The sequence below is a fragment of the Ruditapes philippinarum genome, unplaced genomic scaffold, assembly GCF_026571515.1.
Source record: "Ruditapes philippinarum isolate M1 unplaced genomic scaffold, ASM2657151v2 ctg6974_1_1_1_1, whole genome shotgun sequence".
Taxonomy (NCBI): Eukaryota; Metazoa; Mollusca; class Bivalvia; order Venerida; family Veneridae; genus Ruditapes; species Ruditapes philippinarum.
In genome coordinates this window covers 21,097-44,530 of record NW_026854184.1, presented here as the reverse complement: position 1 = coordinate 44,530, position 23,434 = coordinate 21,097, and the positions used below count along the sequence as shown (strand labels likewise).

The window sequence follows — 23,434 nt, the reverse complement described above, 5'->3', positions numbered from 1 at the left end:
TCTTGACTGACTAGAACACATGGTTCTTTGTTAAAGAGAGCTAGAAGGCTAGCTGCCTGGCTTTTTTATAACAACAAGAATTTGTAACAGAGTTACCAACGTCCCCCGCCACGGGAAGTTTTATATAAAGCATAAAATTGTGTATTTCAAAAGATTAAGGTATGGATCTCAGGACATTCAGTCCAAAATTATGATCAATGCTAGATCTGCAAATGTAACTAAATTTGTTAAAAAAAATAAAATGAAACACGGAATTTAAAAATCTATCAGGTTAAGCTTTCACCTCTAAGTGTGACCTTGACCTTGGAGGTAGGGGAGCAGGTGTTGTGCATGACATAACATCTTATTATTGAGACTATTTGTACCAAGTATTTTCAAAATCCCTTTAACTATGAAGAAGTTATAGATTGGACACAAAATATACCCTATAACAGACTATGTAAATCTTTGATCTCTAAGTGTGACCTTGACCTTGGAGGTAAGGACACAGATGTTACGCATGACATATCATCTAATCATTGTGACTATTTTCAAAATCCCTTAATCTATGAAGAAGTAATGGACGGGACACAAAACATACCAAATAAAAGACTCTGTTAACCTTTGACCTCTAAGTGTGACCTTGACCTTGGAGGTAGGGGTGCAGGTGTTGTACTTGACATATTGTCTTATCATTGTGACTATTTGTGCCAAGTTATTTCAAAATCCCTAGAACTATGAAGAAGTTCTAGATCCGACACAAAATATACCCTATAACAGACTATGTTAATTTTTGACCTCTAAGTGTGACCTTGACCTTGGAGGTAGGGATGCAGGTGTTGCGCATGACACATCCTCTTATTATAGTGACTATTTGTGTGAAGTATTTTCAAAATCCTTTGATCTATGAAAAAGTTATGGACCGGAACACAAAATTTTTAACATAGCGTATGATGTCAAGTTTTCACAAGTTTTTATTGTGTTATAAAATGCACAAAAAGTTCATACCTCATTAGTAACAGAGTAAATATGATGACAAAAGTAATAATTTCAAATTTCACATATACATGTATATTCCATTTAATTTTGAGAATTCCGGTATTTGAAATTCTAAAATTTGATGTTTTGAATTTTTTGTGCTCATTTAGAGTCTGGAGGCATGCTGCTTTAAGATTATAAACCCCTTACTCAAGTCTTTAGTTTAGACAAGATATTTCAAAACCTCTTATTTCATTGTTTTCTTTTTTTATTTTCATCATGTTTACAATTGGGAATCAATAAAGAAAATTGGGTTACTTTGGTGTTGCGTTATTTTGTTATTCATTACTTAAATAGCATTTGCATCCCTAAAACTTAAAATGAATGACAACTGTTTGGAGTTTTCTAAAAAGAATTAACATGTCATTCTAAATGCCATCTACTAATTAAGTTCAATTCTTACTGACTAAAACACTTATGGTTCTTTGTTAGAGCTAGAAGGCTAGCTGCCTGGCTTTTTTATTACAATAATTAATTACCTTTGTCAGAAAATATGTATTCACTAGTTACATAAATAAATAGATTAAAATCATTTATTATTTGAACTGGAGGTTTCCTTGTTGGTCTCGATACATTGTGAATTTAAAAAAGATCTTGGGCAAACGGTAAAGTTTACAAGACACCTACATTCCGTTTATCTGCATTTGTAAAGTCTGTTACAAAATATTTTGGATCCATTGCCAAGTGGTATAGGTTATTCACTTCGAATCATTGCCTCTCACCACTGTAGCATCGAGCCATGCCAGCGTCTTTCGTGTTATTTGCATTCCATTTTTGTGTTACATACATCCATATTTTAATTAAGCAATTGTACATTTCACCTGTAACAGATTAGCTGCATAAACCAGCTGAATTTGTGGGATTGATTTGCCTTGCTTCAAATTTGGAACAGTCAAAAGGTATTTATCAAAATGTAATAGTGGCAATTGTTAGACCCTGGTCAGACTGCGAAGAAATGCAGACTGGGCTGGAGGGATTTTCACTTAATTCTAGCTATAAAATTCTAGCGATGAAGCGATAAAATATGTCATTTTACAAACATAAAACTTTTACCATTGAATTAAGATTGTATTTTTTAGGGCTCAGACACAATAAAATATGTCTAATGAGAACATTGTGTCCATATATTATTACATTCACAAGAAGTGACAAGTCTCAAGTTACTGTCTGAAATTTAAAGGTGATGGTAAAGTCAAATCATGTTAGGAAGCAACTGATTCGAAGTCAACCACCTGAAACATTCTGTCACTCAAAATATAAGAAACCCTGAAATGATTTTTTTTTTATTTTATTTTTTTTCTTGGCTGTACAGAAAATTTAATTTATTTAGTGGCTACGGTAGATGCTGGGGCAGCAGCTCCAACACGTCTTGGTTTTGGTGCAGTTCCTTCCCGGAAACCATTCCTGTAATTAGAAAAATAATGTTTGTAAAACATATTACTTTTCTTGTGCTGAAGAGCCGTGATAACTTCACATTTTAAACCATCAGCAGAAATCCACTTTTACAGTAAAATCAGTATCTCCACACTATAAGTTGATCAGTACTACATACAGTTACTTTTTTAAGCAAACGGTATTTCACACAGTGTCTAAATCATGTGTTTGAAAATGTCTGACTTACACCTTATTATTTAACAAAGTCTCATAGTTAAATGTCTTTGGTTCTCCTGTTTTCAAGTCATTGACAATGTCAATTAAATAGATATTGCGAATTTTTAATCAAAAATTGTGAAAAAGAGATATATATATATGTAAAAGAGGCCCCAAGAAAACACTGAGAAACGATTCCTTTGTTTAGTAATTACAATAAATTAGTATATGACTCTCCTGAAGTGATATATGATTTTTTTCTCATCTGAACGACTAGCCTTTTTCTTAATTAGAGACATCTTGAAGTATCATCTTACCTAAACCTTCTGAAGACATTCTTCATGTGCCTCATTCTTCCTGTACCAGTGGTCCTCCTTCGCTTTGCCTTCTCACTCCAGTTATCTGCAAAATAAATTAAAATATGTATGTTTTATACTGACACTATATGAACAGTTATTCTCTCCAGTTCTATTGAAGACAATTTCCATTCCAGTTTTTGCATTCTTCTGGGAATTAATATTCAAAATAATATTTTCACAAATCTATATTTTTAAGAAACAAACAAAGGAAGAACTCCTATAGGTATGAGAGTCTTGCTAACTAATAAATTACCATTAGAATCTATCCATTTTATTGCGAGCAAATTTTTTAAGACTGACATTCTTATGCAATCCCAAATCTGAAATTAACTTGCCAAACTGAATTAAAAAGGTCCGAATTTCAGCTTGAATCGCCTCATGCACCACTGTCAATGAGATCTTAGAGAAAGGTTTGTCTTTTTTAATTAAAATATAACAAAAGTTGTAATTAATTCTGGTCATCTGAATGATGTGATGTGGTTTTCTTAGCCGCTGAGTCAGCAGACTTTGTTTAAATAGAATAGTTTCTTCTTCATCCAAAGAAGTATTAAAACTAAAACTTGATTTAGGATTAAAACTAAAACTTGATTTCAGTTTACATGGTGTTCAAATTAACAATTTTCTGCTGATGTGCCACTGCATTACAGGTGTTATCTACTTTAGTTATACGAAAATGACTTGCAATAATTGAGGAGTGCAAGATCAAATCACTTGCAATTTTAAAAATTCACTCATATTTTTGGATTATCAAGCTGAAATTCGAACTCTGACTGACAGAAAATGTTTAATGATCTTACATGATCTCATAGATGAACTGGGATAGCTGCAAGATGCACATCTTTTCTTCTGAATGTGGTAGGCACGACGACCACAGCGACGACACTGGGTGTGTGTCTTGTTATGCCGCTTACCAAAACTGGATGTACCTTTTGTCTGAAATAATAGTATTGCATTATATTATTCTATTCAAACTGCGAAACAAGTCTTATTTTAGACTGTAGAAGCCAGGCATACAGCAAACTGAACTACATGTATCATATGAGACTTTTTTCTTTCTATTTTCAATTATTGTTAAACCCCTCACAAGAATTGCCTGCCAATAAAAATCTGCAACGTCTTACCAATGGCAAGCAACTAAATGTATGTTTACTCTTGGTAGATTTGGTAATTTCGTTGCCACAAAACATGTTTCATTGATTTATTGAGGGTTGGTATAATGACATGGTTTGGAATTGCGTTTTTACACATAGAAAACAAGTGGGGACAGGTTGCACGGTTGTGTCCGACCTAGCAAAAATACAATATTACATCCGAAATATTGATTTGTTATTCAAAAACAGTTTATGTTAGGACTATTATGTTATTGTCAACGTCTAGTGATGTCAATAATGATATATAGTCCAATATATTAGACGTTACAGGCTTGTTATAGTTTATGTCGGTCAAGCCGGACGTCTAATAGTTTTTGCTCAAAAACGCATAGCATCATAAAAAAATCAAAAAATGTCTATTGTCTTGCCTTTCAAGCTTTATTCAAAAGCTTATCTTCTTTTCTTTCAATTTCATGCTCAATCATACACAAAAACTCTCAAACAATGTACTTATCAATTTAAAATAAAATATAAACATCAATCTATTTTTGTCTATCAGCCATGCTGGTTAAGCAAGGTGCTTTACAGATTGATTCCAAATTTTTGAACGGAAAAATATATTCGAACACACTGACGGTGCATAGGCAATTATTTCGTTAAAAAAATATTCCGTTAGATTATTCTGACTCAGTTAAACGCTTGCATTTGAATTAGCCAATTAGATTTCGCACACTTTACAGGTCTAGGATTTCGTGATATTTATAGACAGTCTATAAATTTTTGGACGATCCATAATTTTACAGATTTTTTAATCTGTAAATTTACAGACATGAACTAAGAAAACAGTAGAAGTTGCATTAAAATTCAAAACCGCAGGTAAAAATGGATAAGGTTACTTATTATATGAATAAATGTAACAGTATGGTAAGATTCAGAACAATTTGATGACTTAACAAAAATTTCAAAATCATCATACAAAGATGAAACTCACCCCATTACCTTTGTAAATATTAACAATCAATAAAACAACTTGTCTTAAGCTGTGGATTTTAGTTTAAAACTAAAAACAGCAAATTTCACATTGAATATCTTTAAATTTACGGATTGAAAAATCTTTAAAATTCTAGACCATCTATGAATTTACGGACAGTCCGTAAATATCATGAAATCCTAGACCTGCTTTATGGCCGCCATTTGTTTATCGGCTGTAAAAAGAATTGAAATACATGAGGGGATTTAATCATGATTTTTCGGATGTGACAGTTTAATTATTTTGACAAAAGGTATTTATTTTTTAGTTTTGTTCATAAATAGGTCAAAACTTATGTAAATACACGCTGTCTTCATTGTTTTTCGTTCCGCCCGATTTTCTGGCGGAACATGCTATGGGTTTTTGAGCAATTTCGATATGACGTTGCTTTGCCCAGAAGCAAAAATATCTCAAAGCGACGTCATATTCATAGGACTATAATAATATATATAGATCTATCTTTATATGATTTACAGAAGAATTACTTTGCAATTTTGACTTATACTAGACTAGTTCAACTAGTGGCATTCAGCCAATTTGGCAAGTTAAACCCATTGTCTATATTTTTTATATACAGTATATATTTTTTTCTAGAATTACTATTTTTCACTTTGTGCAGAGTCCCTGTGTAGAGTCTACCCCCTTTGCAGTCAAGCCAGTCTAGTATTAAACATTGGTTCGATAGATAAATCATTCAACTACAAATTGCATGATTCCTTTTTATTTATGCTGTATCGTGTAAAAAACTGCGAGGCAAAAACCCTGAGTGGGCATAGACACCTTCTTATGGGAGTTGTTACCCTTGTCTATATATAAGTATATAGTGTAATGGGAATAGACTTAGAATTCATTTCTGACTTAGGATAAATGTTTTCTACCCTCAAATACATATTTTGTGAACATTCAATGAGTCGTACCCCTTTGTTTTCAGTGTAGAAACTTAAGAATTTTTATATTTGTCATCAATTTTCGCGACTTAGTTTTATTGTTTTTTCTAACAAATCAATTTACCATTTTCAAATTAATCAATTGAAACTATATCATTTGTAATCAAGGTAATATGGAATGATCAATAATTGGGAAAACGGTTCCCTTTGTTGCCAAAAAGACATAATCTAAGAATTAATTCTTTAAGAAGTACTTCGCATAAAAAACGTTTAATTTACAGATTGCTAGAGATTAATTGGTATTAAAACAAGAATAAAGCCCATGCAAATACATTGATAAATATTATTAATCAATCTTTAAGGCTTTTATTGATTTCTTTCAGCCGATGCAAAAGGATTCATTTGTGTTTATAAATATATCTACCATTTTCAATCCAGCAGATGGCAAAAGGAAGTTGCCTCGTTTTGAATCGAAAGTAGAAAACTGAAACAGGAAATGACCTCGTTGTGAATGTAAACAAATGACAAGTTTTCCGGGACACGTTGGAGCTTTTAACGGTGTGCAATTTTGACACAATATAAATAGAATTGACTCACCAAAAGTATAAAATGAAGTATATACGGTTAAATAGTATTATTTTCTTTGAGAAAACCGAAGTATCAAGATTACTGTCAATAAACGAAATACAAAACGAACATGTTAGCTGTACAAGCACTTCCGTGTAGGCAAATGGAAAATGTTTTGACAAAACAGCCTCTGTCACAAAATAGAACAGTGGAATTAAGTGAATCGACACAAATATTTGAAGGTGATGTAACATTACTGGATCAGAATAGTGCATTTTATTTCAAACATTTGATAAAGAAATACAGACGACAAATGGGTGATGTTGATAATTCCAATGTATGTTCGGGTGGATTACAACAATATCTCATCAAACAAGGAGAGAAGAAAGAGAGGCAGAGACTCGAGAGAGAAAGTACAGGGCAGGAACAATCCAGATTTGAGCAGCTGCCTGTATGTTTGTTTGTTTATAACTTATTGATGGGGTTTTATATATGTGTGTGTGTGTGTGTTTCTTTTCTTTTTCCATTTTCACATTTTTAAACAAAGATAGAGAAAACAAATTTAGTACAATCAAATATAGCATATAGTTCATTTAATTTCAATTAAGTGGAATAATGGAAGATAATGAAAATATTTGAAGAAGAAAATTAAATGGTTACTTAATTTAGTTAATAATAATAATAATAATAATGATAATAATAATGATAATAATAATAATAATGTTAGCATCTGCAGCCTTATCATGTCATTGGTTTTTTTTTTAAATTTTCACCATTATACATTGTTCCCGAATGTTGCTTTTTTCACAAGGCATTTAATGCAAGTAGCAAGTTACCAGTAAATATTAAATGTAGAATTAAAAGCATTGGTTATTTTCAATATTCTTTCAGGGATTTGATATAACAATAATGTAATGTTTCTCCATGATTCTTTTTATTTATTTATCTATTTATTTGCATGGTTTTCACATGCATATTGAGTGGTACATGTATATCACCTTCCAGTTATGATCAGAATAGATTTTTGGGAGTAATATGTAGATGTAATGAAATGAAATATTTTCTAATTAGTATTTATTTCTTTTTCAGGTTGATGTAAGACTGCATATATTTTCATTCCTGACTGCCAGTGATTTATGCAGATCTTCACGAGTTTGTCGCAGTTGGTATGACATCACAGAGGACAATTTGCTGTGGGCAGGCCTTTTAGAACGAGACATTAAACATTGGAATATGATTGGCCATAACACCAACCCTGCCATGTATAAAGAAGTTAACTCTGACTGGTCAAACAAGGAAATGTAAGCTTCATAAGTCTTCTCTGGTTTTATATTGAAGTTAAAAGTTGAGCTTTATGTACTTTGCACTTCATTTATGCAGACCTGAATAAAGTCCCTGGAGAATGTTATACCGACAAAACTAATTTTTGGAGCTTGTGTACAGTAAACAGAGTTTATGTATGGGATTGGGTTTTTATAATTATTATATTATTAGGAAATTAGGGAAAGTTTTCTTGGATAATTAAATTAATGAAAAGTCATAATTTCAGTTAAAAGAATATATCAATATTTGTTATAATAGATACATGTTTTTTATGATATTGAAAGAACATGAAATACTAGAATATTTATATAATTAATTTTGTAATTTGACTTCATTTGTACAACATATATTATAACCTTACAGATACTTAAGATGTTCACCAGAAGTGACAAAATTGATGCACCAACAAAATGCTTTATTTAGCAACATTTCAAGCATGCTGCGTTATTTTTTACCAAAGAAGACACCTTTATTTGCTATGTTTGGACCTGGTTTAGAGTCAAATACAAGTGGACTAGTTAGAAAAATCATGGAAGATTCAGAATTTCAAAGTGTTGGAATGTTTCCAGGAAAATTTGAAGGTACTAATTCTTATGATTAAGCCTATATGACATTTTTCTAGAAGTTCTATAATAGTATATTATATTATAAAATAGTATTTATAGCTTCTAAATTTCAATTTCAGTTTACATCATGATAGCGTTAAAAGATATTTAGAGTTTGTAACTTACCCAAGACAGGAAACCACAAGTGTCGTTGTAATGAACTAACAATTTTTATCAATGAAATAATTACTGTATGATATAGGTTGACATTTTTTTCTTCCACATCAGGTGTTGGTGGTGGTTTTACACTGAAGAGTCCTGCTGGTTCCCAATTCAATTTATCAGTGATGTACTCAGCATCTAAAAGAGAAAGAGAACAAGCTAATAGGGATCGTAACCATGGGAATAAATTTATGAGAGTGAAAAAGAACACAGAAGGAGAAGAGAGTTATGAACTTCTTCCAAATGTACAAGATTTTTGTAGAACTGTTGACGGATTTATTTATGTTGTTGATTCATCACCAAGCTGCCCAGCAGGTTTGTAAATCTATGAAATTAAATTTATGTATTAAAGCTACTCTCCCACACATTGTAGTTTGGGCATTTTTGAAATAACCATGATAATAGGGGTGTTTATATCTGTGTCAAGTGAAACATAACAACTGTTAGGTCACATGTAGTTATCTTATGGAAACTATTTTTTTTACTTATTTGCATATTTAATTACCGTACTGTAAACAAATATGTTGTTTTTAGATTTGTTTTGTGTGGGAGTAGCTTTAATAAAACTTTTTTTTTGCTTTCTAGATTATTATAGATTCCATAATCATCATAGTTTTTCAAATGATCTGAGGTGAAGTTTCTTTTATATTGAAATCCTTTTTTCTTTCGATTTAGTTCACAAAACAGTTCTGTATTTTTTAACATTAAATGTTCATATTGTAACCTTCCGTTTTAGTTGAATCTGGATTGAATGAATTATTGGCCATGGTGAGTGAGAGATGGTCAGCAACACATGTTCCAGTCCTTGTTTTATCTACCATAGTGCAGGCAGGCACGCCCAGATTACCATGCTGTGATATTGTTGAAAGACTCAAACTTGCAGATCTCAACAGACCTTGGCAGGTAGGTTACATTCGTTATGTACAGCAAGTTTAAACCACCATAGTTTTTGTTTGATGTTTTCTCTGATGAGAGTTATAATGCAGTTGTATATAAAATATCATTTATTTATCAGAATTTATGATTATTATAGAAAAAAAATATTTTCATGTTGTTTTCAATTATAGAAATTGGTAACCAACAACAATTATTTTTGTTGTGTTTTGTAAAAGTTGTGTGTATGTACAAGTATTATAAAACATAAATGGGTTTCTTTGTTATATGATTTGTTTGATTAGCATTAAACACTGACTCAGTATTTTATTATTTTATGCAACATAATGAACATATTAATTTTCTTATGTAGGTACGAGACTGTTCTATCGACACAAGGGAAGGGGTATTAGAAGGCTTTACATGGCTAGCAGAACAAACTCAAAGGAAGTAAATACCACAGAAAGGAAGTAAATACCACAGAAAGGAAGTAAATACAACAGAAACTACAACAAAAAAGTGTTAACTTAAGGATCTCTGTTTAAGAATGTTACGGAAATTATAAATTGAGATTGTAAATGATCACACATCAATAACAGAACTTTGGTAGCTATCACATAGTTGTTTTCCAATTTAATATATCTGGCTCCACTTTCTGATGAAGAAGGAAAGCTATTGACTTTCACCTCTTCTTGAGGTTGATATTGGTTAACATTTTTATATATTTAGATCCATTTCTTAAGAACAGAAAAAGCCAGTATATTCAAACATTGATTATGTTTGTCATCAAAAATGGAAACAATCAACAAAGTGGTGACAATGTTGAGGATTGCCTTTAGACCAGTTCTTATTTCTACTGTACATCAGTGCTAAATACATTAAAGAATTGCAAAGTAAGAAATAGACACTATAAGGGAAGACATTTTATGTGACTATTTATTGACTAGAGCTGTGATCAATTAATTGTTATTTCTACTTTACGTTGTTTATTGTTTTGTGTATTCTTTAAATATAATAAACATTGTTTACATTTATATGTACTATACATTCCATATATTTATCATTTGCACAATATATAAGTTTGAATTATTCATAATAAATTAAAGATGTTTCATAAAGACTTTGTGTTGTTTTTTATGTTATTGAAACTTAAACATGGTGTAACAATACTTATTTAAAATAACCTGATATGTATATAACTATGCTTTTAAAGCAACCACACCTCTACATTTATGCTCATTCTTTTTTTTGTCAAGTCGAAGTGAATTAGATATTTTTTCAAAAGATTGACTATTTTAATGGCGAGCGACGAATAATTGAGAGGATAAAAAAAATATAAAAAGACTGACCCACTCTTTTTATTAACTGGGTTTTACCGGTGCATTCTGAAAGATATTTATAGAAACTTCTGTGTGTCTTGTGGGTTAAGGAATATTTGTTAAAAGTATAATGGAAACAAATATGGCAAAATGTAAAGTTATTTCGACTTTACCGGTTTCCTCGACATTAACACTTGAATGGGAATATTGTCATCTTAACAAGTTAACAAATTAATTAGTTTTAACCGAGCCAAAGCCATTTACAATCAGCAGGCCATATATCTGGTCAAACTGAAACTGTAAAGGTCATATGAAAGTAAATCTAGCTTTACTGCAGAGAAATACACTTTGTTGTGGTAAAACCACCAACATTCCATCAGCTAGCTCAGTCAGCTGTCCCAGCTGAAATATATCTGTTCTGGTGGAATTTCAAGTCCAAAATCTTTACTGTTTGGCCACCAAGACACCTTAAAGATATACAATGCTCAAATTTAATATTAGAAAATATTGATAATTGCTACACCCTATCTTTGTAAATATAAAACAAACACGTTAGACTTCACACAAAGAGTAGATATGGTATGTACACAAACTATAGGTGGTAACAATATTAAAATAATTATAGTGCCTGGCAGTTTTTTTCATTCGGGACCAACTTTACTTCTCCCTAGTAGGGAATGCAGCTTCCCTTACATAGTTTATTCATTCTTTATTTAAGTTAGACATATTCAGTAAAAATTTCATAGATTTCAATAAATTTCTGTGATTAAAATATTTTACTCAAGGATCTTTAAATAACACTTATATTCATGGGGAAAATTGTATTTCACTGCATGCACAAAGAAAAGAATAAATGTCATTATGTTATTTTTATTACTGATTTTTTAAGACTTATTGCACTAAAAAGAGCACTTTTTTGCCACTGCAATTTTTTACTTTACAGGAAAAACATAAGAATATAATTTTTCTGAAATAAGAGCAAAGGTTTTTTTTAGATTGTATCTTATTATACATTGTAAAGTCTTTTCAATAGAGAAAACAAACAAAGATACGTTAGTAAAAGTAACATTTGATTTTTATCTTGCATCTGTTTTAAGATGATCTTCCTTTAAAATTAAAAGGATTACAGTAAAAATATTGCTTAAAAGATTGTAAATACAAAATAGTTAAACAACAAGAAATACTGTGTGATCTGTATTAATCTTTGTTTAAGATTCACTGTTCTTTTTGTAAACCTGTTCATTTTCATGTTCATTACATGAGTGTAAGAACATATTAAAAGTATTTGAAAGTATTTGTTTTCTTGTTATCAATGCATTTATAATGTTACACTTTATTTAGTGTGAAAACTTTTCTTTTTTTTACAAATTTATTCTTATTGTAATCATATTTGACATATGAAACATGAAAAATAACCAAACACATGTACAACATCATACAAAAACTATGCCTTTTAGGCTTAAAAATTATGCTTTTTAGATGTAAGTTATTCAATAAATGCATAATTTTACATCTTAAATTCTTAACAATTCCAGACATGTCATATGTACATGCACCTGGCTGTAAATATGTCTGTGAACATTTTTTGATCAAATGAAGATGAAAAATGAAATAATGGATTCAAAACCCAAATGATCAAATGATTACAAATATAAGTTTAACAATGCAAATCAGCACTCTAATTGCAGATTCCCTGAGCAAATTAATTCAACGACCACATGCTCAAACTGTCAATTCAACAATATGATACAGGGAAAAAAATGCTCTCATTTAAACATAATATCTATTGAACTCATTTCAGAAAAAGAAGAAATGTTCAGTATATACTCTTCTGTAACACATTAAAACAACAATCAATCTCCAAAATATTAACATTTACCCTCTCTGGCAGTTTATGAAGGATGGCACAAAAGAACTGTTTCATTTTTTTTTAAAAAATCACCTCAAAAATTTCCACTGAATTTGGTACAAACGACAAGTAAAAATTATCACGTCTTACAATATATAGCACTTTATAGTAACCACTGCTGAAACAAGTCAACAAATCTTTCCCAAACTTTCAAATTTTCTTTAAAACCTCTTGTACAATGTAGTACCCACAAATATGGCAATGGGAGGAACACGTTGTGGTCTCACCACATAATCCCTCCAAATCTCCTTAAGACCATTTCTTATCTGGCTAAAACACCAACGAGCTAGCATTCATGCACAGGAGCTAGCATTCATGCACTGATCATTCAGTTTTCTTCAATGATAGATACAGAATATTGTTCACATATTTCTTTTCAGGATTGATTTTCTTTAGTAACTGTCCAATACGCTGGGTCATCTGATCTTTTGACATCTGTGGTTTCTTTGATTTGAATTTCTGTACGAGTTCTTTAGCGGTCATAGGCTTACGAGACAAATACCTCCTAATTGCCTCCTCCGTTATTTCACCACTATAAAAATATAATGTATTCAGTCTATAGTATTCACATATAAAAACATTGTGTATTAAGAAGTGGTTCAAAATTGCTTTTTTTCAGGGTTTTTTCTGTGAAATGCTATCTAAGATATTAACATGATAATGCAGTTTTGTAACCCTTTACTTGTCAGAGACAGCTCTTTATCTGACAAATGTAACTTTATGCTGCTTCTACAGTATATATACCTATATGCAATAGCAATGTTTTTACTATAAAAATATTTTGACAACTGAGATAGTTCTACAATATTAGTAATCAAAATTGAAATTGAAATGAGTGTTATTTACTTTATATAGATTTTTTTTAGTTTGATTGTATGGGAAGCTGTTTGCTTATAGATACACTCTCACATACATTCCTGGAACAAACTAGTGCTAACCAATGAGTTTCAAGTTCCTTACTAAAGGAAACAACAGCTTGCTCATGCCTTGAGGGTTTTAAACCCAAGCTGCCTTCAAAGCTTTGATTACTGGTCCAACACAATAACCATTCAGTCACGCTGCTATTCGCTTAACTGTTATTTCAAGGTATATAAGATATACACAAACCTGGATAAAGAAGCACTAGAGGCTGACTGGACAACTGGAGATTCTGTTCTAGATTTTTTCTGTGAGTCTGTTGTGTCTTCACCCTCCATCTTCCTCTTCACACCTGTATATAAATTCATATTGTTTTATATCAGATCTTAATACATTGTACAGTGTTCTAAATATACCAAGTTTTAATACTAACTGAATACTTTAAATGTGTGTCAAGACTTGTAAATTACAATCCAGAGGTTGAAATGCAAAGAAATTTTTTGTTCATATGTGTACATCAAATTCATTTACACACACATATATTGTATTACATTATACAATGTATTTCCATAATAAATTAGACATATGTAGATAATTCAAAAACAAGGCTAGTGACCCCTTAAAATGTTTTTGTTATCATATTCTAAAATCACGCAAACATTGAAATGAACTCTGTTCTCTTGTTTTCATTCTGCGGTATGGATTTATGCAACCTTAGCTCATGCCTTTGGTTTAAAACGTATTTTTATTCAAAATATATACACATGCTAATAATTTCCAATTTAAATTAGAAAGGAATTGGACCGAGAGCTACAATAGCTCATGGTAGTCTTCTCCGATAGCATATGCCTTTAAATATTACTAAAGTGACCAATATAATAAAATAAGGTACAATAATGTAATAATAAAAGCATGAACCAGGTTACATCATATAAAAGGGATTTACCGTCTGATTTGACTTCCACCTTCACATCTTGCTTATTGTCAGCTGACTTGTCAAATGTAGGGGTATTTGACCTTGATCCCCCTTTCTTCTTCTACAGAAAAAAAAATCAAATAATATTTCCATCAGTATCAATGTTAAAATTCAAGAGCACTGCAAATCTTAAAGAAATAAAATTACAAATTTCTATATAAAACATACTGTGGCATTTACAACAGATAATAAATCCACATGCACAATCCAGGTGCACAACTAGACATGCTGAGCAACATTCCTGTAAAGTTTCATGACTCTAGGTAAAATAGTTTTAGAGTTACGTGCAACATAAATAAAGAACAGACAGATGGACGTACGGGACGATAAGAAATGCACACAAAAATAAAACCTTAAATTGATTTTCATGCAATTCTGATCTTAGCCTGATTTCAGTTAAAGGCATTGAAATGCTTTATGTTTTGGGTCATATTAAAATTTATTATTCCTGAAAAAAACAAAGAAGCAAATGATCTGAAATTTTGCACTCAAGTTATTGGTCCAGACCTTCATCAAATGGTACACAAGCTTTAAAAAAAATTACAGGCCCAGTGATTTTCCTACTTATATCACAGACACCGAAAAAAGGCCTCTTCCCAATTGAAATTTTCTTTAAAATCATGCAGTTTTCCCAAAAATCTGAACTTAGACCAGCTGTTTTACTTCCCAAATCAGCAATTTTAGCGATAATTTTTCCCAAAATCAAGAGGCTAAGGCCTCTTCCCAATTAAGTGAGGAAAATCACTGAGGCCTGTTATGCCAAAACAATTTTAATAATAACTGTATATTAAAATTACCATCTTCTTTTATTTATTAGACACAGAATAAAAAATATACATACCTGCATAAAGAGAACTGAAAATTTGTCTTCATTTTTTTCTATATCAGAATCTTCACTGTCAGAGGAAGAGCTACTACTGTCACTGTCATCTCCTCCTAAAAATACATGTATAAACACAACACTGACTATTACTTTACAGCCATAATCTGACTCTAGAATATGATCAATAAAAAGTTACTCATTGGCTAATTGCCTGAACCATCTTTTTGATTCTGTAGCGCTTTTTGGCAAGTGGTGCAGTAACAGTAATTCAGTATGTTGTATGGAAATCAAAATACCTCTTTGTTTACATTATGCTACTTTTATGACAAACAATTTTGCATTTAGTGCTACTTCCTTCAAGATATAAGCATCTAAGATGCTCTAATACAGTTACTGAAACATTCTTAAATTCATCTTTGCCTTTTCTAAAGAAGGAAAAAGGAAATATTTATTTATTTCTTATGTATAATGTGCCTTTAAAAACAGATTCAAATTTCATTACTTACCCTTTCCATCTTTATTTTTATCCTTCTTTTCTTTCTTAACCTTTTTCTCCTTCTTGACTCCACTTCCCTCGCCTTCGCCCTCATCTGACTCTCCTTCATCATTTTCCTCCTCATCTTTATTTTCCTCCTCCTCGTCACTACTCTCCTCATCTGATCCAATCAGTTTCTTCAACCCTCGCTCCTGATCTACACCTTGAGTGTCATACTTGGCATCTTTATCCTTCTCGTCCATAGACGATTCACTGAAATATTGCATTATTGGATTTACTGTATACAAGTACACTTACATTTTACATCATTTGATACTGGTTGAATTTGCAATTACAACTTTAAAATTTTTAATTTTTTTTTTAATTCTTTGATACAGGTGAGTGTGGCATTTAAAACTTTAAAAGAGCTGAACAAATTTATGACAAAGTAATACTAAATGTAACTCGTTCAAATGACTACATAATTTTATTTATCATATTAACTTATCTAAAAGGTTAAGTTAACCATAAATCTAGTACATATTTATACTTACAGAACTTTCAAAAAATTTTCATTCATTTGTCAACACTTTATCAGTGCAAGACAAACCTAAGTAGATGAGTGGTTAAAGCGTTGAAAAAGAAATCTAAGGATCAAGAGCAAAAAACTTTAGTCATTGCTTAGTACTGGTTTGTTCCAGGAACAGATTCAAGAGTGTTTCAAATAACTTATAGCTTCCAACAAAATGGAACTAAAATAAATTAGTATAAACTAACCTGCCAGAATCTGAGATATAATCCAGTTCCCTGTCATCAAAATCTCCCTCATCACTTTCCTCCACAGCTTCATCATTATCATTATGTTTGGATACTTTCCTGCTTTTATTCTTCGTTGGTTTCTTTTCTTTCTTCTTTGGCTTTTTCTCTAAATATTAAAATGCATGGACAGGTTTATATTCCTTAGAATAAAAAAACAACAACAACAAATGTGTCCTTAGGACACTTTTGCCCCAACTTCACTTGCAGTCTTAATAAAAGAACATGTATTAATTTCATAAATTTTATTACTGAGGAAATAAGTATTCATGCTTTGAAATTATGACCTTAAAATTAATGAGTGTCTCCTACAGGCCATAGGCAATCACCTTAAAAAGTTTCATAAACTTACCTTTATTTCTCCATCAGTTAATAATAATATAAAAATATAACAGTGTCACCATGACTTTGACCTTCCATCCAAAGACCTCAAAATCAGTAGATTACCTACTGACCATTGGCAATGTCTTAATACGACTGTAAGCCAAAGCATCATCTAATTATTGGGCTAAGCTTTCAGTGATAAAGGCCAAGGTGACCTTAACCTTCAAGCTATGACCACAAAATAACTGATAGCTGTCATCTACTGGCCATGAGCAACCTCCAAATCAAATCTAAGGAATGTAGGCCAAAGTGTTCTCTTGTTACTTGTTGAACTTGTTGCGATCAAAGGCCAAGATGACCTTGACCTTTGACCTATTGACCTCAAAGTTCATAGAAGTCATCTACTGGTCATTAACAACTTCCACATCAAAATCTCATGACTGTAAATTTTTTGTGGTCAAGGCCAAGGTGGACTTCATTCTTAATAATAGCTCTGTAATAATACATTTATCAACATTATTCAATATTTCAGGGAAAAAAAATAAATGTAAATGATCAGTAAATACAAACCTCCATCCTCATCTTCATCATCATCATCGTCATCATCTTCATCATCACTTAAACCCCAGTCTTCCATGTCTGTCAATATCTGTAACAATAAGTAGAAACATATTAATAGTTAACCCTTAACCAGCTGAATTTATGTAAATTTTTGCTCTGCTTTATAGCTGAAACAGTTCATTCAAATTTTAAGGGAATTCAATATCAAAATACAAAAACTGAGTTATTGACTTAAACTGCATAGAAGCCCATACTGCTCTGACTCTATATTGGTGGAAAAGGCTAATCACTTTTTGTTACAGTCTGTTAAAGCTCAATCAAAACTTTTAAAGTTTTTAAACTGAAGAAATACAATATTCAGACACCATATTTCACACTTTGTATAGCTAGATAGCTAGACTCATTATGCAATAGATATGTATTGATATTCATACACTTATTCATTAGATAGATAACTTTTTTTCATTTTGCTCAGATTTTCTTTACAAAATAAAACAATCATCTCCAGTTATTGAAACAATGAGAAAAGCACATCTACGCTATATTTCCCACATGTATAATTTACTGATAATGGTAACTGATTATTCCTTATTTATATTAGATCAAGCAAAATAAGAATAAGCTGTGTGAGCAGTTTAGTCACTCTGGCTGATGTCATAAGTACACATACATGTAGTACATGCATAATAACTCAAGTTTAGATAATACCAGAAATCATTAGGCTCAGAGACATGCAATTTTCTTATTATGTTTTATTTATGAAGAACACTAATCAAGTACTTGCACTGTGATACAAGACATGATATGCTAATGAGCCATATTAGATATACTTAGTAACAAACATAATACATGTACCAGAAAGCTGACAAAAATAACGCAGGTTTGTCCATTATGTTAGAAGATATTGGACTTACAAGACTTTTGTCTTTCTTTTTCTTGACTTTTTTCTCGTCACCATCAGGATCGACAATGTCTTCATCTTTCTTTATCCTCTTCATGATAGAGAACATGTTCATTCTCTTGTCTCTCCTGTAACATATGCAACATAGGAATATGTGAAATACAAACTTTTAATCATCATTTACTCTTAGCATGCTCATATTCTTAAAATGGACTTATATAGCTTCCATATTTGAAACTGTCTTCTGTTATTTTTCACCTAACATAACAAAGGCCTACTATTAAACGCCTTTTCCCAATGGAAATTTTCTTTAAAATAATGAAGTTTACCCAAATAAATTGAACTTGCCCAGGGTTTTTTACATCCCAAGTTAGCATTTTTAGCAATAAAGTCTTCCCAAAATCAAGAGGCTTAATAATAAAATTTGAGGATATCAAAGTGAAAATTAAAAGTTGGTGCTGGCTCAACAAATGCAGAGGAGAGGCAAAAATCAATTGTCCGTATTGCCCAGGTTGTCCCACAGCCTGTACAGACAACTGAAAATTTTCAAGAATTTACTATAAAAGTGTCAGACAAGTAAGTCAGAATCAGATTTTGCTGGCCCTCTGTATGGCAAATCCCAAAGGGCATTTTGTATCTTTTGTGAAATAACTTTTGGGTCAGATTTTTTTTTGTACTGTGTTGGCACTTTTACTTGCAAAATTTTACAAACTGCCAAATTAGACCTAAACTTTATTTTACTGTTAAAATAAATAAATGAAATGAAATAACAGAAAATGTACATCCTTAAAAAGAATGGGAAAAAAATGGTTGAATTGTCAGATATTAATAAAATATTTGAGTTTAATATTTAAACTTCATACACACTGTCAGATTCATATATCAAACATACTTGAAAAAATACCTGTACATAATAAGTTTACCGGTACTTCAATTTGCATTAAAATAATTATTTTTCATTCACGAATGTCCTTACACATCTCAAATTAAACAATGAAAACACAGTTACTTCAGAAATTCTTCCTCGGCCTCTTCAGAGTTGAGATATTTATATTGAACAACTGGCTGGAAGTTGTACCATTCATCTATAGGAAATGCATCAAATGCACCATCCGGACTTTGTGTAAATATATAATATGATGTATTTTGAGTAATTGTACCTTCACGCACACCTTTATATCTGAAATAATTTTAAATGCTATGTCAATTAACAAATTATCTTTTTTATGTTATCAAGCAAATAGCAATCATTTTAAGACAATGGTAAAAATACAATTGTGTTCACTCAATATTTTCATATATTATAAAATAAGTCAATTAAGCTTAGATCTATACAGGTTTTTTGAAGAAATGATATCAATCTATTTGAATCTAAGGTAAGATTTTCTTATTCAAGTAACATCTACAATAGAAAATGTCTAATGACGCAGTTTTATGTAGGTCAGCAGAAAGAAAAAGGTCCAATTGGCCCCATAATGATATAGAATGGCGGCATGGCCGAGTGGTTAACACATCGGACTAGTAATCTAATGATCGCTAGCCGCAAGGGTTCAAACCCTGTCAGGGGCAAGTCACTGTTTCCTTGAGCAACACACTTTATACTCATTGCTCAGTAGTGGTTGGTTCAAGGAATGGATTCGAAAGTGTGTCTAGAAGCTTATAGCTTCCTACACAATCGAACTTAAATAAATTCTGTAAAAACAATGATATATATATATGATGTCTCAAAAACTTTTTACTTCTGCTGACCTTTAACAGTTTCTGAAAAGATACTCATTGGCCAATGTATTTTTACTTCTTGGCAATTAGTACAGTTAAAGTGACTAGGTTTTTTGTGTGGAAGTCAAAATATTGTTTTTGTTTGTTTATGTTTTGCTTCTTTTATGACAAATAATTTCACATTCAGCGCTACTTATCATTCAAGTGGGACAAATCTTTTATGCTTGTTTAAAGTCATAATTTTATTAAAAAGCATATTTTGCCTTTACTTAAGAAGAAGGAATATTTTTCTTTTTTTAGGCTTAATGTGTTTTTAACTTTTTAATAATTCTAATAAAGAAAACAGATCTGCTCTCTAAAATGTTTCAGCTATGATGTAAGGAGGAAGTTTATAAAAATGGGTCTTCATTGTATATAAATTCACTTTACTTTACTTTCAACACAAGGTATGTACAAAAATAACCAAAATGCTATTTTTAAATATTTTGGATAAAAAAATGTCCAGATTTTACCTAACGTTAAAAGTAACATGATATAATTATAATAATCTGTATCAGCTACTGTCCTGTACTTAGTTATAATAAAATGCAACTACAACACTGTAATATTATAATATTAAATAAGTTAAGTACTTCTTAGCATCTTTGCCTTTACCAACTTTCATCAGCCATGGTTGATCATCAGGGTTGTATTTCTTTATATTTATGCCAAACTTTTTCCTTCTAGCCTCTTCTTTTTGCTCCCTTCCATACTCGCTCCCAGCACCAAATTTTGGCATCATATCTAGATTATGAGCAGTTTTGTATTCCCTCAGATTATTCTCCCTTTCCATTCTGACAGTTGTCTAAAAATATTTCGTATAAAATGAAAATATTGAAAGGTTCTTTTAATCTGCATGATTGTATGTATTAAGAATCAATTTTTGGATTTTATGGTTTGTTTAAGTAGCCCTTTCTTTCTTAAAGTTCACCATCTCTCTATCTTATAATGATTTACAAACCTTCTATACTTTATTAAAATGTAATTCTTATTGTTATTTTTATCAAACTTTTTATTAATTTAAAACAATACAAACGTCTAAATAAGATACCTTTATCTATGATGAACAGAAATTTAATCAGGTTTTTATTTTTATAACATACGTTTGTTAGTTTAAGGAAGTCAACCTCTGTTCCAGTAGAAAACTTGATCATACTGTATTTCTTTGATGTATTGTTTGACACTCTAACAACAAACTCCTGTGTTGTTGACTGTGTGCTTGTTGAGGCTCCAGGTTTTGTGGCCCCTGCACTTGCCCCTGCCACCGGCTAAGAATATATTGTGTATACATTAAAAAACAAAATAAACACTGCGATATACTCAAAACACCAAATTAAAAAAACATAATTTATGACAGTGTTTTCATCATTAAAATGCCATGAGGAATAAAAAGATCTTAAGGTCAAATGCTCGAGTCTGAAAATTACTGGTTAAATGCAAATCAATGGGGATTAAATTTTTGTTTAGTTTCAAGAATAACGGGGATTTTGTCTAGTTTCAAGTTTAGGGATTTTTATTGCAGGAAAGTTAAAGGCCGGTACCGCAAAGCAGGCCCAGGGTTTGCCTTGCCCGACTTTAGATTACACGTGTATATTTAAAAGAAAATCAAATAAAAAACAATAAAATAATATATAGAATTCTATATATATCAATGAATTTTCAGTGGCAGTTCTAGTTGGGCGCGCCATTTTCAATGTAACCAAATGATAATAGGCGGGATATTCCGATAACGTACAATCGCAACTTTTAAGATTGAAAATAATCGACGAGTATTCCAAGTGAAAACGGAAGCAGTGCATGAAATACAAAATGACACCTATAAAACTGAAAACATTTTTTAACCAACTTCCCTGTTCATATCATAGGCTTTGCCTAATTGCAAATTAGTTATCTGGTTATAGCGAGCTCGACGAGCTGGCCCGAAGGGCCTGCTCGCAAAGCGAGCTTTACGGTAACGCGAGTACCTGCTAAGTGATGGTTTTGAAAACTTTCGTCCAAAGTACCGAATTGGACACATCGCAACCTTTCGAATTTAAAGATAACGATAAAAACTGAGGAATTCTAAATGAAAACGGATGTCTAGACTGGTCACCCGCGCACGTCTATGGGAACCATAGTTGGACAGGGAACCAGAATAACGGAAGCTGTGTATAAAAAAATAATAATGAAGGCGCCATTTTGTTTGAAAAATCTGATAAATAAGAACAATTTTTTTGTCGAATTTTTGTTGTGAAAACTATCTAGAATGAAAGAAAAATGGTCTAATTAAGAAAATGAATCCGAACACCAATATCTTTTATTCAGTCGTTAACGCTGTACAGATGTTTAAAGTATTGTTTACTTGACGTCACAATGTAGCGCCAAACAGCACGTGCAAAACAAACAAATCAAGTACGCTATTTTAATGTCGCAAACGTTTTAAGTTTTACATTTGTTTCACTTTAGATAATCTTTATTTCGCTTGAAAAATTATAGAGTGAAACAAAATAAACAAAGTTTTATCAACGTTTTCAAAACTCGTTATTCATTTCACGACAGGGGCGGAGCCATATTTAACGAAGTACGTGTGACGTCACACGCACTCGTTACTGCATTTGAAATAAAATTGAGCGATTATTTCATACTATTTCACGTAAAAAGTGCATCAAGCTCGCTTTGAGGCTTTGCCTTTTTCATATTAGATCTACAATAAAAATTTACACTAGGATGAAATTTTCTTAAAATGAACCAACTTTATCAAATGACAGAAAAAAAGGTGACAAAAAAGGATACCACTTGACCACGGCACGAGCTGATAAAAAAATTTTACGAGCTGACCACAGGACGAATTGATTTGAGATCGAAACGTCAGTGGGGCGAATCGTTATAAGATTTAGCACTTTAGACAATCGGTCCTGTATTTTACGGTAATGTTTGGATATTGAGACACTTTTGTTTTGAATAATTAACAAATAATCCGCCAGAACTATAAATGATTTATGTCATTTTAAGAAAAATACCTGAGGCTTTGATGTCATTTTTTCCGAAATGTTGTTGTTGTTGTGAATTCGTCTATCTTCTTCAATAAAGTGAAATGTTCGTACAACCTTAGAATAAAATATTTCTTAAAGGTCTTTTTACAAGTTGCTTAATTAATGACAGAATTAGAAGAAACACTTTTTGTTGTTTAATCATTCCCATCATGGCTTATTATGATTTAAGAATTCTTTT

General features: G+C 31.4%; 3 protein-coding genes across 3 annotated transcripts; 1 reads left to right on the top strand and 2 right to left on the bottom strand.

The window, feature by feature from the left end:
• Positions 1–2,289: 2,289 nt before the first annotated feature.
• On the bottom strand, positions 2,290–6,458 carry LOC132739294 (large ribosomal subunit protein eL37-like). Its single transcript, XM_060726969.1, has 4 exons — positions 6,399–6,458; positions 3,764–3,899; positions 2,925–3,009; positions 2,290–2,421 (listed from the first exon to the last, which is right to left on the bottom strand). The coding sequence occupies exons 1-4, from the start codon at positions 6,399–6,401 to the stop codon at positions 2,340–2,342; spliced, it is 306 nt and encodes a 101-aa protein (XP_060582952.1). The 5' UTR covers positions 6,402–6,458; the 3' UTR covers positions 2,290–2,339.
• A 19-nt stretch (positions 6,459–6,477) lies between these two features.
• On the top strand, positions 6,478–10,624 carry LOC132739291 (F-box only protein 4-like). The gene is made up of 6 exons (XM_060726967.1): positions 6,478–6,992; positions 7,631–7,842; positions 8,228–8,445; positions 8,698–8,946; positions 9,368–9,534; positions 9,878–10,624. Exons 1-6 carry the CDS (start codon positions 6,672–6,674, stop codon positions 9,956–9,958), a joined length of 1,248 nt encoding a protein of 415 aa, XP_060582950.1. The 5' UTR covers positions 6,478–6,671; the 3' UTR covers positions 9,959–10,624.
• Positions 10,625–11,677: 1,053 nt separating this feature from the next.
• On the bottom strand, positions 11,678–23,368 carry LOC132739290 (general transcription factor IIF subunit 1-like). Its single transcript, XM_060726966.1, has 12 exons — positions 23,224–23,368; positions 21,328–21,492; positions 20,818–21,029; positions 19,476–19,646; positions 18,480–18,594; positions 17,575–17,653; positions 16,642–16,789; positions 15,896–16,137; positions 15,408–15,502; positions 14,537–14,627; positions 13,840–13,942; positions 11,678–13,264 (listed from the first exon to the last, which is right to left on the bottom strand). The coding sequence occupies exons 1-12, from the start codon at positions 23,239–23,241 to the stop codon at positions 13,057–13,059; spliced, it is 1,647 nt and encodes a 548-aa protein (XP_060582949.1). The 5' UTR covers positions 23,242–23,368; the 3' UTR covers positions 11,678–13,056.
• Positions 23,369–23,434: the final 66 nt, after the last annotated feature.

Coding starts and splice junctions, on each gene's coding strand:
- LOC132739294 (XM_060726969.1), bottom strand. Junction 3,010..3,763: donor CAGTTCATCTATGAGATCAT/GTAAGATCATTA, acceptor TTTATTTTGCAG/ATAACTGGAGTGAGAAGGCA. Junction 2,422..2,924: donor AATGTCTTCAGAAGGTTTAG/GTAAGATGATAC, acceptor TTCTAATTACAG/GAATGGTTTCCGGGAAGGAA.
- LOC132739291 (XM_060726967.1), top strand. CDS start 6,672: ATGTTAGCTGTACAAGCACTTCCGTGTAGGCAAATGGAAAATGTTTTG. Junction 6,993..7,630: donor CCAGATTTGAGCAGCTGCCT/GTATGTTTGTTT, acceptor TTTCTTTTTCAG/GTTGATGTAAGACTGCATAT. Junction 7,843..8,227: donor GACTGGTCAAACAAGGAAAT/GTAAGCTTCATA, acceptor ATAACCTTACAG/ATACTTAAGATGTTCACCAG.
- LOC132739290 (XM_060726966.1), bottom strand. Junction 19,647..20,817: donor AAAGGCAAAGATGCTAAGAA/GTACTTAACTTA, acceptor AAATTATTTCAG/ATATAAAGGTGTGCGTGAAG. Junction 17,654..18,479: donor AAAAGAAAGACAAAAGTCTT/GTAAGTCCAATA, acceptor TTATTGTTACAG/ATATTGACAGACATGGAAGA.